The sequence below is a fragment of the Mustela nigripes genome, chromosome 3, assembly GCF_022355385.1.
Source record: "Mustela nigripes isolate SB6536 chromosome 3, MUSNIG.SB6536, whole genome shotgun sequence".
Lineage (NCBI taxonomy): Eukaryota > Metazoa > Chordata > Mammalia > Carnivora > Mustelidae > Mustela > Mustela nigripes.
The window spans coordinates 167,774,849-167,789,750 of NC_081559.1; the positions used below are offsets into that span (position 1 = coordinate 167,774,849).

The 14,902-nt window shown below is 34.7% G+C and overlaps 1 protein-coding gene across 1 annotated transcript in view; it reads right to left on the reverse strand.

The window, feature by feature from the left end:
• Positions 1-8,848: 8,848 nt before the first annotated feature.
• Positions 8,849-14,902, reverse strand: part of EIF3E (eukaryotic translation initiation factor 3 subunit E) — a 44,641-nt gene continuing 38,587 nt past the window's right edge. The window contains exons 11-13 of the mRNA XM_059395046.1: positions 10,748-10,850; positions 10,322-10,456; positions 8,849-9,035 (exon numbers count right to left, since the gene is read on the reverse strand). Of these exons, the coding sequence (XP_059251029.1) occupies positions 8,997-9,035; positions 10,322-10,456; positions 10,748-10,850 (277 nt within the window). The 3' untranslated portion in view covers positions 8,849-8,996. The remainder of the gene's footprint in view (positions 9,036-10,321; positions 10,457-10,747; positions 10,851-14,902) is intronic.

Genomic DNA, 14,902 nt, shown 5'->3' on the forward strand with positions numbered 1-14,902 from the left:
GAAACATGAAAGATTAAAAAAAAAAAACACTTTCCTTTTTTTCCCCCATCAAGTTGGTTTTTTAAGTTTGGTAACTTTAGAAAGGTCCATGTTTGCCTCAATTTGATAAAACAAAGTTTAGCAATGGGGAATGGCTTTAACCACTATCTTTTTAAATCCTTACACCAAAGGAGACCTTTCAGGACCCAGCAGCATGTTTCAGTCATGCTATGGTCACTCTCAAAGAGATGTGGAGAGTCTGGCTGGTGACATCCCTATGCCAGTGCTTTTTTCTTCTAGACACACACCTGATTAAAGGCTACAGGATCAAAGAGCAAACCACTTACAGCAAAGTGCTACAGACCCAAAAGCTCATCTGTGAATGGAATCACTTAAAACTATTTTAAAGGGTCATCACAAAGAGGGTGCTTATTTTTAGAAATGAGTTTTCTTTTGATACAAAGAAAAATGTTGGCCATTTCCCTTATGTTTATAACAACATTCCAATTTAATCTTCAGTTTAAAAATTCTTTAATTATTGCACAACAGTGTTTTGTTGATTGCATAACATTCACATCTCTATTTGATACTAAAATCTAGACTTTTCTACATGTGTGAGCGTGTGCACATGCACATTCTTTTCCTTTATGGTAATGGTATATGTTAAAGCTATGGTTTATAAATTTAATTCTGCTCTCAGGGGAAAGCTATAAACATGAATGATGGAAAAATATCTGTTATAAAAACATTGTATTTCAACTTATTTCATTATGACTTACCCAAATCTTTTTCTGGTAACAGCACTGGGGCTAGAAAAGAGCATGGTATTGTGTAGGTATCTATTTCAAAACTTTATTTCTCTGAATTCCACATCCCTATTCTCTACCACTTAAAGTCATCGACGCATATATCGACATAAGGTCTTCAAGCAAAAGTAACCAATTGGTGTTAGAATTATTCTTACAGTGATGATTAGAATCTGGTATAGAAAAAGGACTTCCAATCTAAATTTCCTTTGTTGGTTATCATAACTATCACTGAAAAAGCTGGAAGAACATATGCCAAAATACACAACCACATGTTTTTTTTGTCCAGTCATACATAAAAATCCAACATAATTATTCTTGAATTAAAATCAAAAGCAAGTTTATAAGATCTATGTCCTTTCAAATACTGAGATTTCATCTCACATTCAGTTGATAACAATCATTGTATTTACTTCACTTTTGTTTATAGTGAAACTAAAAGTTGAAATATAAAAAGAAGTCCTACTCAACTGAATAAATTATGTGAAAGAAAACATTGCAAACCACTGTATACCTTTATGAGCTTTTGGCATTTCTATTCTGAGCAAATATATTATTCTAATGTAGTATAACTTTTTAATTTTCCTTATCTTATACTGTTTTATAAAATTGGAGTGACCTTTTTAAAACAAACAAGCAAACAAACAAGAAACAAAAGAAGTTTGTCTGCTCCTAGAAGACAGAACCAAAAAAACATTGGGCAAATTTAAACACACACACACACACATTAGCTTTGCTTCTCTACAATTTAGTCATTATAGTAGAACATAAGTTTCAAACACACAAAACCTCGAGTCTCCTGGTGCATCTTGTGTTACCATCTCTTATTCCACTGGCATTCTTATGTTGGAGCAGAGTGTTCTTAGGATAATTTAGCTTAAAAAAAAAAAGCTACAGTTCTTCCTTGTCTATTCAAATATCTAGAGATGCCAAAGAGAGTTCTTCCCCCTGCCTTTTTCTCCTTTGAATGCTCTAGAAGAGAGCAAACTATTTCAATAATTTTTTTCTAAATTTGTTGAGTGATGATTCACCTAAATGTTCACTCTGTTTTCTGATAAGAGAATGCAGCATCTTATAAATGTGATAATTTGGTCACCATGGGATTATACTTTTTGTTTTTTTACTTTAGAGTCAATTATTCTTTCCAAAGTTCCCTCAGTCACTCATGTCAGATAAGAAAAGTTTACCAGATGATCAAATGGTAAACCTGAAGAATAATGCTCAACTTACAAAGTCCTTTTGAAACTCACTTGAAATAATGTGCATGACTGTTAAGTAAAAGTGAAAATATGAAGCAAAAAAGAGGCATTTTTATTGATAGTTGGTGAAATTTCATTTGAGTCCTACAAATCTTCAAAGAACAGGCCCCAAGTCCCATGGCAAGGGAGTTCTTACTAGATAACCAAGAATGTTTTCTAATCACATCATCTATTAAAACAAGGCATAATGGTTGTGTAGCTTTCTGGACGATTTCTGAATCAATGAGACCACATTCTACCTGATATTTTCTAGGACTAGTTATACTAACTTGTCAGTAGAAATTTAATTTTTTAAGTAAAATTGATATAAAAAGTTCTAATACTTGTTTGTCACAGCTTCTTAAGTTTTGTCCCTATCACGTAGTGTTTACTCTGATAGCAGCACATATGGCAGCAATGTACTGACCTTTGACTATACCAAGATAAAACCTCTGATCTACCATTATGGGATTCATGCTTTATGCTTTGTTTGTTTTGTTTTTAAAAGCTGTGATGATTTTAAGCTGATATATCTGCACTCTTTTCAGGTCTCCCTCACATCCAATGGCATGCACTTAGGAAACAGCTGGCAAAGGTTCAAGGTGCAATCTGTGGCTAAGAATGGAGAAACACGAACTGGCTTATGGACAAATGGACCAACAGCTCTGGCCTGATTAGCTAACTGAACAAAGATACAAAGCTAAACATGTGCTTCCTCTCTATACAAATCATTTGTCTTTAAAACCAAGTGAAAAGTTGCATACCCCGTAAGGAAACCAACCAGAGAAGACTCACAGCAATGTCCCATCTACTAGGCTGCTGCTTTAGTACTTCCCAAGCATTACTTGTGTACCAAGATGAATGAATGGGTGGTGAAGGAGTAAATATCTACAGTATCTATTATCATGCCTACTGTTTGGGGAGTACAAAGATGAACATATTTCATGGCTACTGTGCTTAAAGGGCAATAGAGAAGGCAAGAAAAAATGGCCACAAATAAATGTAATTCAACAGTATTCTATTCTCCGAGGAGAACTGCCAGGTTTCAAGACCTGATTAAATAGGACTGTCTTTCTGTGATCCAATTTTTTCTCCATGCTGCTCTGAGTAAGCTTGCCTCTGATCCTCCAACAGCTGGGTTTTAGCACTGATCAACATGGAATCTTAGATATATACCTTTAAGCAATCAGACACAATTGTACACACACACCTGGAGTTGTGCCTAAGTGCCCATGCTGTTTCCCAGTTCAAAAGAGCAACTTCTCCTTGCCCCTCAATTGTCCTCATAACACTTAAAAACAAATGAATCAATCTGGCATTGTTCTCCCGATCCTATCAGACTAAATGGAAGCCAGCACAAAAACCAGAGTTTCAGAACCAAAATAGGAGATGCAGATTAATGTTATTTCTTGCAGATTCTAAGAGTCAAACAGTTTATTAAATACATGAGATGGAAAATTAACAATGCATAACAGTGTTTGTGCTACCTCTCCAGAAAGTTAACACTTTTCCAGATGATGGCTTGATCTCTAAGGGAACTTAAAAGACACGGGAGTAAATTATGCATGGAAAACACAAACAACAGTTTAAAGCAGGCTATTTTGTAGGAATCTAATAAAAGCCTCATTGAAAATTTTAAACATTTCAGCCTAGCAGATAGTTTGACCTTGGCCTTGATTACTTTTCTTACTGATGGTCTTTATAGTTCACTATTTTACTTCTGACCTTTTTACTGTGGAGGTAAATCTGATTTGGGTTTTCAATTGCTGTTAGTGGTGGTACTAGAACCAGAAGTATTTAGCTTCCAAGTGACCTCTTCGGGATACTTGAGGGTATTTGAGGATACCTGTATCCTTTTTCCACACATCTACCAGCTGGAAAAGAAAACAGGGGTCATATGTGAGGATCAACAGTAGGCTGGAAAACCTGAGTTCAAAATATTGTGAATTTGGAAGTCAACAGTTTTGTATGTCGTCCAGCTATTTTCCTGACCACCGGGAAGTAGAGAGGAAGGGAAACATCTGAGGTCATTGGTGTATCTGTCTCTTTTTTCATTTCCATCAGTACTAAGAAAGGGCCAAGATCAAGAGAGAGATGTTTTGAAACATTTCATAAATTATAGCTAATGATGATTTTTGCAGGTCTTCAATTGACCTTAACTATTAAAAAAGTATCTTTCCTTAGTCTAAGTGTTTTCACATAGAATAGCTCTTACCGTATAGTATTATGTTTGTGTGTCTGTCTCAGACATCCACTGAATATTCATGAAAACAGGTGGGAACAGGGGGTCAGGAATAGTTATAGGGAGAGTAATTCAGAAAATATTATACGCATTAAGGGACGAATAGCCTGGGTAAGAATGGTGCACAGAATTAGATGGACTCAAAACACAGAATGTATAATAAATTCACAGAATATAAGTTGGCATTGAAAAATGGTAATAATAATAATAATAAGAAGAAGAATAATAAGAAGAAACTACCAAAGATGAAATCATTGAAATAAATTCCATGGAGGCTTAAGAGCAAATCAGATACAGCTTATGAGATCATTAACAAACTGGAAGAAAGAACTAAAGAAATTATGCAAAAATGCAATGCAGCACAGGTGGCAGATATATAAAGTATGAAAGAGAGGGAGGTTTTTGGGGGCAACTCAAAAACAAACAAAAACCTGATGAACCAGGGAGAATTATCCAAAGAAGTAACTTTCCAGAACTAATGTAAGACAAAAGCTGTTTTCAGAATCAGAAGACAAATGAATCCTAACCAGTATAAATAAAATTCACATTTAGACACATCATAGTGAAACTTCAGAACGCTAATGAAAAGATCGCAAAAGCAACCTAAAAGGAACCTGAGGAACGTTGCATTACAAAAGGAATGAATAAGAAAAAAGGCATTATTGTACAATGTCTAACTTAAGACGTTACAGTAAAAACAGAATGGACACAAATAACTGAGGAGGAAGATTACTGCAGTAAAAATTTTCCTTATATTGTTAGAGAGGGGCAGAGATATTAATTTTAGGATATTAAGTTAAAAAACACATATTAAAATTTCTAGGATGATCATTAAATAGAAAGAGAACATTTAATTGCCCAGCTAGAAGAGAGTAAAATCAAACCATAAGAAAGTCAAGAAATAGGTGGTCGGGTTAAAAAAAAAAAAAAAAAAAAAGCCAAAGTGGAACAAACAGAAAGCTTGCAATGAGATGGTAGAAATAAACTCATATAGGTTAGTAATCATAATAAAAGCAAATTAATTTAACTCACCAATTCATAACACAATTGTCAGACTGGTTCCAAAAACTCTAAAGGAGAACATGGAAACATGTTTCGCCAATATTTGGCTGAATTAAGTATGGCATATTCAGGCAATGGAATACCACAAGGCAGTGAAAAAGAATCAACTGCAGCTGAATACACTGATGCCAATATACCAACGTGGATGAATCTGTGTTGGGAAAAGCAAGCAATAGATTACTAAGCATAATTTCAATTAAACACATGTCAAAAATATGTTAAGCATATATGTGTGTCCACAAAACCATACAAAAAAGCAAAGGAATTATTAATATAGAGGTCATGGTAGTGGTCACTTCTCAAGGGCAAATAAGAAAATACTATCAACAAAGGGCCCACAAGCTTGTCCAAGTTTCTAGAACCATTCTATTTCTTAAGCTGAGTAGCAAGGAGGAGTATTGGGTAAATGAGCATTGGTTTTTCTTTTATGTATTTCATATTTTAAAAAGCATAAACATATATGCTTGGGAATGCATAGAAACTTTTTAAAAAACACACAAGAAACTATTTACTTAATGTAAGCCTCAAGAGCTCTTGCTCTTCAATGTGTTCCCAGTGCCTGTAAATGTTATTGACACATACGACGGTCTATTTATTGAATGGAAACAAGAGAACACAAAAAAGAAAATTAATCACTACATCACTTGTGCTCAGTATCTTACTGGGACAGTTTACCTGTAATCAAAAGTTATGAGTAAATCCAGAACGAGGTAATTTGTTTCCATGCAAATTTCAAGAATACATTTTAACAATAAACAAGTATAGACAATGTGTAAAAATAGCCATTACGTATTTCTCATTGATAAATTAGGAATCTATAGTGGTATCATCTTTCAAGTTCAAAGGGCAGCAATATGTGAAAAGCAAAAAGTGGTAGAAAAGTGAACATTAATTATTCATATAATGGATAACCCTGACGGAGTAAACCATAAATAGAAAAAAATCAAAGAGATGTTTATCAAAGTTTTGTCAGTTCCAAATAGATTTTTTTTTTGGTGGAATCACTAGTATCCAATGATTATACTGGTGGAAAAACAATACTTATCTTTTACTCTCATTTGAAGATAATGGTGCCAAGAGACTTGAATAGTTTTATGGATCAAGATCCTCCTTTACAATCCACTTACCATACACCACTTAAACCTTTGTAAATTTAAGGCAATAATGATTTAAGAAGGGGCAGTGTGCTATAACTGAAAAAGCCTATATTCAATTCATTGCTTTAACATTTAGTAGGTGGGACACAGAGTAACCATCTGTTTCTTCATCAATAATATACAAATATTAACACCCAAATTTCAGTGTTTCCAGGCAAAATTGAGGCACTCAAGTGTTAGCTTTCATTCTTAAAATTTTCCAGATATATAGGGCTGCCTGGGTGGCTCAGTGGGTTAGGCCTCTGCCTTCAGCTCAGGTCATGATCTCAGGGTCCTGGGATTGAGTACCATATCAGGCTCTTTGCTAGGCAGGGAGCCTGCTTCCTTCTCCCTCCCTCCCTCTCTGCCTACTTGTGATCTCTGTCAAATAAATAAAATCCTTTAAAAGAAAAATTTCCAGATATATAAATGTGAAAATGCCTGACACATAGTAAATGCGTATTAGCTTCCTATCTTTCCTCCCTGGGTTTTTCCCTACTGGTCCACTAAAGCACATCAAACAACTGTTAGGCTTGCTTTTTTTTTTTTTTAATTTTATTTATTTATTTGTTTGACAGAGATCACAAGTAGGCAGAGAGGTAGGCAGAGAGAGAGAGGAGGAAACAGGTTCCCTGGCGAGCAGAGAGAGCCTGATGCGGGGCTCGATCCCAGGACCCTGGGATCATGACGTGAACCAAAGGCAGAGGCTTTAACCCACTGAGCCACCCAGGTGCCCCTGTTAGACTTGCTTTTAACCGCCATGTAATCACCTAGAAATCTTTGCCATTAACGTGGTTTGGTTGAGCTATAGTCTTAAGATAAAGTTATTAATGATGCCTCTAAGAACTTTTTGTCTTTGGATCACTCGTGAAGAAGGAAACAAGCAGCTTAACATACTTACTATTTATTTCTGTATAGCTCGAATAACATGTAATTTTATCTAGTTTTGTGTAACTATTTCTTACAGATCTATACTTCTGATTCATGTTGTTAGCTATTGTACTCAAGATAAGATGGGCCTGTTTTGATCTAGTTACGAATACGCTCCTTTTTGGTACTTGCTCTATGAACCTTGACCATTTTGTATTATAGATGATCCTTTGAAGCTGGCATTTTCACAACACTGGCTAGGTATGAATAAAAAAAATCAGCATTTGGCTTACCCTAACCAGCAATCCTCCCCCTTACTTCAGCACCTTTGGGCTAGTTTAGTAGGACCAATACCATAAACCAGGGATCTGAAACCACAGCACATGGACCAAATCCTGTCCATATTCTCGAAACTTAACTGCAGGGTGAAGGTGACCTGATCAGATGCCAAATACAAACCCAGTATGCATGCATCTCCTACCCTTGTACCACTTTTTGAGTGCAGAAACAGAAATGTCTGTTGTCTGACTAGGTTTTAGTTCAACAACCAAAGTGAAAATCAAACCACTTTTGTGTAAAGGAAACCCAACCACAGCTTTATATATTTAAAGATCTTGGGTATCCAGCAAAACGTGTTCAAGTGTGTGCATGTGTGCATGCGCGCGCATGCATCTGCAAGATTCAAGAAGTCATTTATACAGTTTAGCTTACACTCCTTTTGAGTCCTTGTAGCTGCCCACTTTAAGAAATTAAGAAACAGCAGCTTTATTTGTGCTAGCCCCAAACTGGAAACGACCATAATCTCCTTAAAGGTTCATGGTTAAACAATGTGGTACCTCAATACCACGGATAAAGACTTAGCAATAAATGGGAAAAAACTACTGATATATTTAACACTTGGATAGATCTCAAGGTCATTATGAGTAGAAAAAGTTAAACTCAAAAAATCATATGTTGTATAATTCCACTTCTAAAATATTTTACTGATGACAAATTATAGAAATGTAAGACAGATTAGTGGTTGCTAGGGGTGAAAGCTAGTACAGGTAGGTATGACCACAGAGGGAGAGGTCCATGATGATGACGGTTCTTTATCTTTTTTTTTTCCTGAACAAAATATCTCACATATTTACTGTTGAACCAACCTACTGGTGCGGAAGTAGTAACAGAGAAATTATTTCCCCCATAAAAATGTCTATTGTTCGGGTAGCAGCCGAGCCCACACACCATGATGGTAGAGAAAAGAAGATAGTTCCTTATCTTGACCGTACTGAAGGCTACACAAATCTACACAAGTGATAAAATGGCACAGAGCTACTTACACACATTGTCCCTATGTCTAGATTCTGATTGTGATAATGTACTACAGTAACACGGATACAACAGGTAAAATAGGTTTAGGGTTCATGACACCTCTCTCTATTATTTTTGCAACTTCCTGTGAATCTACAATTATTCCAAACTGAAAAGTTAAAATAACACACACTTGGATATACAAGGAAATTCACAACAAGATAAAATGAAACAGCCAATTTTATTCAAACTCCCCAAAATTTATGCTCTAATATGTTAATTGTTCATAAATGTAGGTAACCCTTTATGTAAGGGTTTTATTATTTCATCTTTATTTAATAGTTTTTTCATCTTTTCATTACACAGTTCTTCAGTAGAAGCCAGAGTCCTGAGTTGCCCAGTTAGGAGCCTAGAACACACAAAGAGAAATGTATAAGGTGAGAAGAAAGTACTTTCTAAAAAGTTAGCTTAGAAAAAAGTGATATTAGCATTTCCTGTTTAATATTCTAGCCCCAAACCACTCTCTAAGATTTTAACAACCTCCACAATTTCTAAATGTCAATTATGCTACTTAGAAGAACAAAAAACCCCCCACACATCAACATGCAGTCTAAACCGGTTTTTGACCAGTTATAAAGTGTAACAATGACAGTATCACCAGGACTGTAATGAAAGTCGATACAAATTGATCCTCAGACATACAAAAAAGAACATTATATAAAAGCTGTTTTAGGTTGAGTTATTCTGAACTTGGTTGGAAAAGGCATAAACATAACTTCCCAATTCTTCTTCTCTTTTAAAATTGAAGAACTATTCAAAGGACACGAATTTTTTGCTAAAACGTCAAAACACTGAAGCTGTTTTGTCTCCTTAAAAAACAAAACAAAACAAAACAAAACAACTTCCTATGCCCTAGTGATACATAATCATAATGGCTAAAAAGCATTAAAGCTGGTCTGGGATTCCAAAATTACAAGGCCAATCAAGTTTCTTCAAGATCTAATATTCATGGGGCGCCCGGGTGGCTCAGTGGATTAAGCCGCTGCCTTCAGCTCAGATCATGATCTCAGGGTCCTGGGATCGAGCCCCACATTGGGCTCTCTGCAGGGAGCCTGCTTCCCTGCCTCTCTACCTACTTGTGATCTCTCTCTCTGTAAAAAAAAAAAAAAAAAAAAAAAAATCTAATATGCACAATCAACCAAAGAGGGGATATATTTTTTCTGACATAGCTAAATATGAATATCAGATAAAATCAAGTTTTTAAAGATCAACACAAATAGATAATAAGACCCAACATTTTTGTAAAAGTATTTCTTCAGACTTAAAAAGAACACAAATTTCAATCACTTGAAAGAACTCTCTCTCTATATAAGTTATCATATGCTAGTATCAAAATGATGTGCTGTAAACCCTCAGGAAAAGGAGTCAATGAAGTCACACAGGCAGAATGAAAGAAAAGAAAAACAGATATAATAAACTAGGAACACAATTTTCTCAGTTTCCTTAACACATGTAATACATTTAAGAAAAATTCTTTTCAGTTTAGTAATGTGTCTTTAAAAAAATGTTCACACCCCCAATTAGAAATACAAAATCAGAAATGAACAATATATTAGTATGTTCTCAAATGAAGTCCAGTAGAATACTTATATCATTGCTAAATTCCAGACAAAACAGAAAATGTGTGGTTCTTACCTCTGACCTACTATTCTGATTAAGTTTCTTCTCGATATTCATGGCCAACATCTGGCTTCTAAATGACAGACTTTTGGTTTTTTCAATCACTTGCTGATAGGGTGAGACTGCATTGTTACCCATAACCACATGACCCTAAAATGAGACAGAGGGAAATTGATCCTATAATATTACAACTGAGTTTCCCAGGTAGGTCATGGGCATGACATCACAACACTACCTGACTAGTATACACAGTTTCATGCAGTGTACAGAGATGACAATATTCATCCAGCAACAACAACAACAAAAAGGTGGCTGCTGCTGCCTTAACACAAAGCAAAAATTATTAACAGAACAGAACAAAATGTCCTAATGAAAAATACCCAAAAAAGTATAAAAGAGTCAGCAACTTAACAGAAGTAGTATAACTAATTTAATACTCACTAATTTAGAATCAATCTTGGCATCCAGTCTTGCATTTCTAATCAAATTTACAATCCACCTTTCAGCTTCTTCTGGAGTCATGTTCAGCTTGTCTGCCAACATGCTATGAAAAAAGTAAAAATACTGTCAATGGAGTCTAAAAACTTAGTTTCATGTACACAGTCTTTGAATCACACTCTGCATAGAGACTTTCAGGTATTTATGGATCGCCTTCTTTCGAATACTAGGACTCAATAACGGCATTGTTCGCGTTTGTGCTATTGTGTTGTACTGTGCAAGACCTATCCCAATTCACCAACCAGACTGAAAGATCCTTGAGGAGAGGGGACCATATTCCACATTTACAGAAATCTTTTGGCTTCTAGAGCAGCACCTTACACTTAGCACGTGCTCCACTAATAATGACTTAAGGGAGAAAAAGGTTTTATGATGCATAATGATTACACAAATTAAATCCACTACAAGGAACATGAGTGATAAGTATAATACAATGAAATAATCAAATCTTAGGGCTAGTGTATATATTTATGTTGTAAACTCTGAGGGCACTCTGGGAATTGCACACTGTATAACCTAAGTGGCCACTGAATTTCAGAGGAAAGAGAAAGACACACATATACACAGAATGAAAAAGAGGGAGAGTGGGAAAGGAGCAAGGGCGATGATCTGTTGAAAAAGAGGCCGTTACAGGCCTCTTTTAATTTATCAGGACTAACAAAGGCACCCTTCGGTGGTAGTTAGTAAATCACCCAGCTGACAGAAGAGTAGGCATGTGTAGTATTTAAGAGCATACAGGATATATGTATGCAATAATGGGTGTTTTCGACATTAACTGTTCTCTTTTCACCTCTCTTCATTGAAGACATTATACACTTAGCAGGCCCTCTAATGTTACCATTCATTTGATGAAGAGAACTAGAATATCAGTAACAAAATCTTTCCTCAGAATATTATAAACTAAAATTCCTCATCTGATAGCCTTTCTGATTTTTAAAATGAAGTCAAGACATTGCCAATCACATAATTATGTAATTCCAGAGCTTCCAACCCAAATAACCTAGTTAATAAAAAATACCCTTATGAGAATAATATCTGTGCCATTCCTATTTTATACATTTACTGAAAAAGAGTTAATAGAATTTCACACAAAATGTAAAAATTAAGTTAGGTTATCAATAAAATAATTACAAGCTAAATCTACAAAGATATAGTCATTTAAAATTTATCCTTAAAATATGCTTTGAGTTAAAAACATCTTGATAAATATGAGCCAACTCAACCATAAAACTCCCTAGATTTATGTGTTCAAAATTTTGTGTTTTTGTGATCAATTTTGTTCTAAGTATACATTCTTAGCAAAAATAAAGAACAATTAATCCATGACCATTATTTCAATTTCATGGATTTCATTTTGTTCTCTTTATCAGTTCTCCTCTAGCCCTCCTTTTATTTAAGCTACTAAAAATAGAGAATTGTGCCAATTTACTTGAACAAGAAGGCATTTTTTTTGTTGACTGGTAAAAATTCCCACAGCTGGTGTTTCCTGCTAGTGCCTGACTTATTTTAAAAAGGTGTAAATTTCATGGTCTCTGTACTGCTATAGTTAGCAAGTATCTGTCTAACCTAAAGCTCAACTCTAAAGGTAAGGAACAGATTTTCCAAAATATACTCATTATTTTATCACGTCCTATAACAATTTATCTTTTGTGTGTCTCCTACATCCCTCCAAAACACAACTCTTTAAAGTGAAGTCAAAAGCATTTTACTCTGAAAACACAAAAGAAACTGTACTAAATATATTAAAACTCCAATGTTTAAGATCACTATATTTTATTTTAAAGAGCAGTAAAAGTATTCCCAGTAAGCTACAAATTATGTGGAGTTGTTATTATAAACATGTTTTTAAATTATAATATAAAACCTGTTTATGAGGGTTGTTAAGAAAGTAATATTTTAATGAAACATTCAGTTTTGAAGCCTAGGTTATCTGTTGGATTCCTCTTCTTGCTGCCATATACAACTGAGAAGACTTAGAATTTTCTTTAAGCCACTGCCTCTTATCTAATCATTCTACTCTTACAAGGAAGACTCCTCTCCACCAGCCATACCTCTCTGTTCATTAAACATGCCAACTTTTTAATCACTTTGGGGCCTCTGCATATACTTTGTCATCTGCTTAAAAGGCTCATCCACCTTCTTCTTCATTTAACTAGCTGTTACATGAGTCTCTGCTCAATCAGTACCCTCATAAGCCTTCCAAGACACCTCTGCAAACTGTAACATTATCTATTTGATACTTTCACAGCCCCTCTATTTTCTTTGGAGCAGTCATAAAAGTTGTAGTGTTTCTGTTGAATATCTGTTTTCATGATACACTGTATATATAACCGAAGAGCATGAACCATGGATTCTTTGTTCACTGCTATCTATCCAGCAATCAGCACCAATGCCCAGTTTACAGGAGGCAAGTAATAAACATTTACTGTATGGTTCCTAAATTGGTCACTCCCCTAGTCCAGGCTCCATTACCATTTCCCAGTTTTTTAACTAAGCTACCTCTTCAGTCTCTCCTAAATCTATTTTAGGTAATTGCCAACTAACCAGTTTATGCCCAAATTCCTTCCAAAACTTTGTACAAAGCCCTTCTATCAAAACAATATAATCCAAACTTCTAAATTTCTCATTCATGGTTCTCTACAATTTAGTTACAACATCACTTTCCAACCTCTCATTATTCTCCCCCATGAGTACCAGATGACAGCCAAACCAAATCAATGGTCTTTCTTTCTTGCCATTCATTCAACAAAATATGAACTGTTAGATACTAATGACAAAAGACAGTGTATTCCCCACTTTTATAAAGTTTAAGCTGGGGGATGGGGAGTAGAGGACAGTCACTTCATCCCCGAAATATATAAACTAATCTAAGTATAAAGATAAAAAAGTAGAAGAAGCTACGTGCAATGCAAAAAAGAGTTTACTAATTCTAGTCTGGAGGCTTGGGGAGATATTATTTAAGGAAATATTTAAGGTCATATTTTTAACATAAAAGAGAAAAAAGTCTATTGTGCATAGTAACTCCACATAGAATTCTTCATCCTTCCTTTCTTTACATCCATAGTTTGTCTCATATTCTAACATGGCTGAGGCAATATGGCAATACGCAGCAAGCATCATAAATATCTATATGCAAGCTCTGACCCATAATCCTACTTTGGGGATTTACAGCTTTGCATTGTACTTGTTGATCCTTTATGTATTAAATCAGGTCAAAGCAAAACCTGAAATAAAGTCCAAGAAGTATTAGTAAATTATTGATGGCATCTCAGGTTATCTAGGCTACCAATCATTCTGAGAGTGAATAAAAGAATGTGGCAACAGTCCAGTTTCTTTTAAATAACATGAAAATACACAGAATAAAAGAAATTAAACGACAGAAATCCTCAAAATTGACATTTCTTACAGCCTACTGATTTTATGCAAAAATAGTTAAGATTTAAAAATAAAAATAAAAATCCTATTAAAGCTTAAAGTGCAAAAGTTGGTTTATGCTACCCTGTATAATGCTTATATTTAAAATAATTCAGTTCATCAATAAACTAAAAGACAGAATATATCAAAATAAAGAATTTTGAGAAAAAGATCTATTTGATCAAGATCTTAAGCACAGAAACAATTTCCTGATTATTCAGATTGTATAGAAAATCTCAACCTTGTCAACAGGCAGCTTAAAACAGACATTCAAATATTTTGTGTAAATATCCCTTATACAATATATCTTTAAGCTGACCAGCACTCCTTTCTCAAGTGATGCAACAAGATATTGAATATTTTAAATAAGAAATATATATGGAACTACAAAAGACCCTAAATAACCAAAGCAATCTTGAGCAAGAAGAACAAAGGTGGAGGTATCACAGGTATCACACATCCTGATTTTAAATTATAATACAAAGCTATACTAATCAAAACTGATTAGTATAGTATGGTGCTAATAAAAATAGACAAATGCAACAGAATAAAAAGCCCAGAAATAAACCCATGCATATATGTTGAATTAATGTACAAAGGAGCAAAGAATACAACGGGTAATTGTATATTCTTTGATTATATATTCTTCAATAAATGGTGTTGAGGAAACTGGACAGCCACATG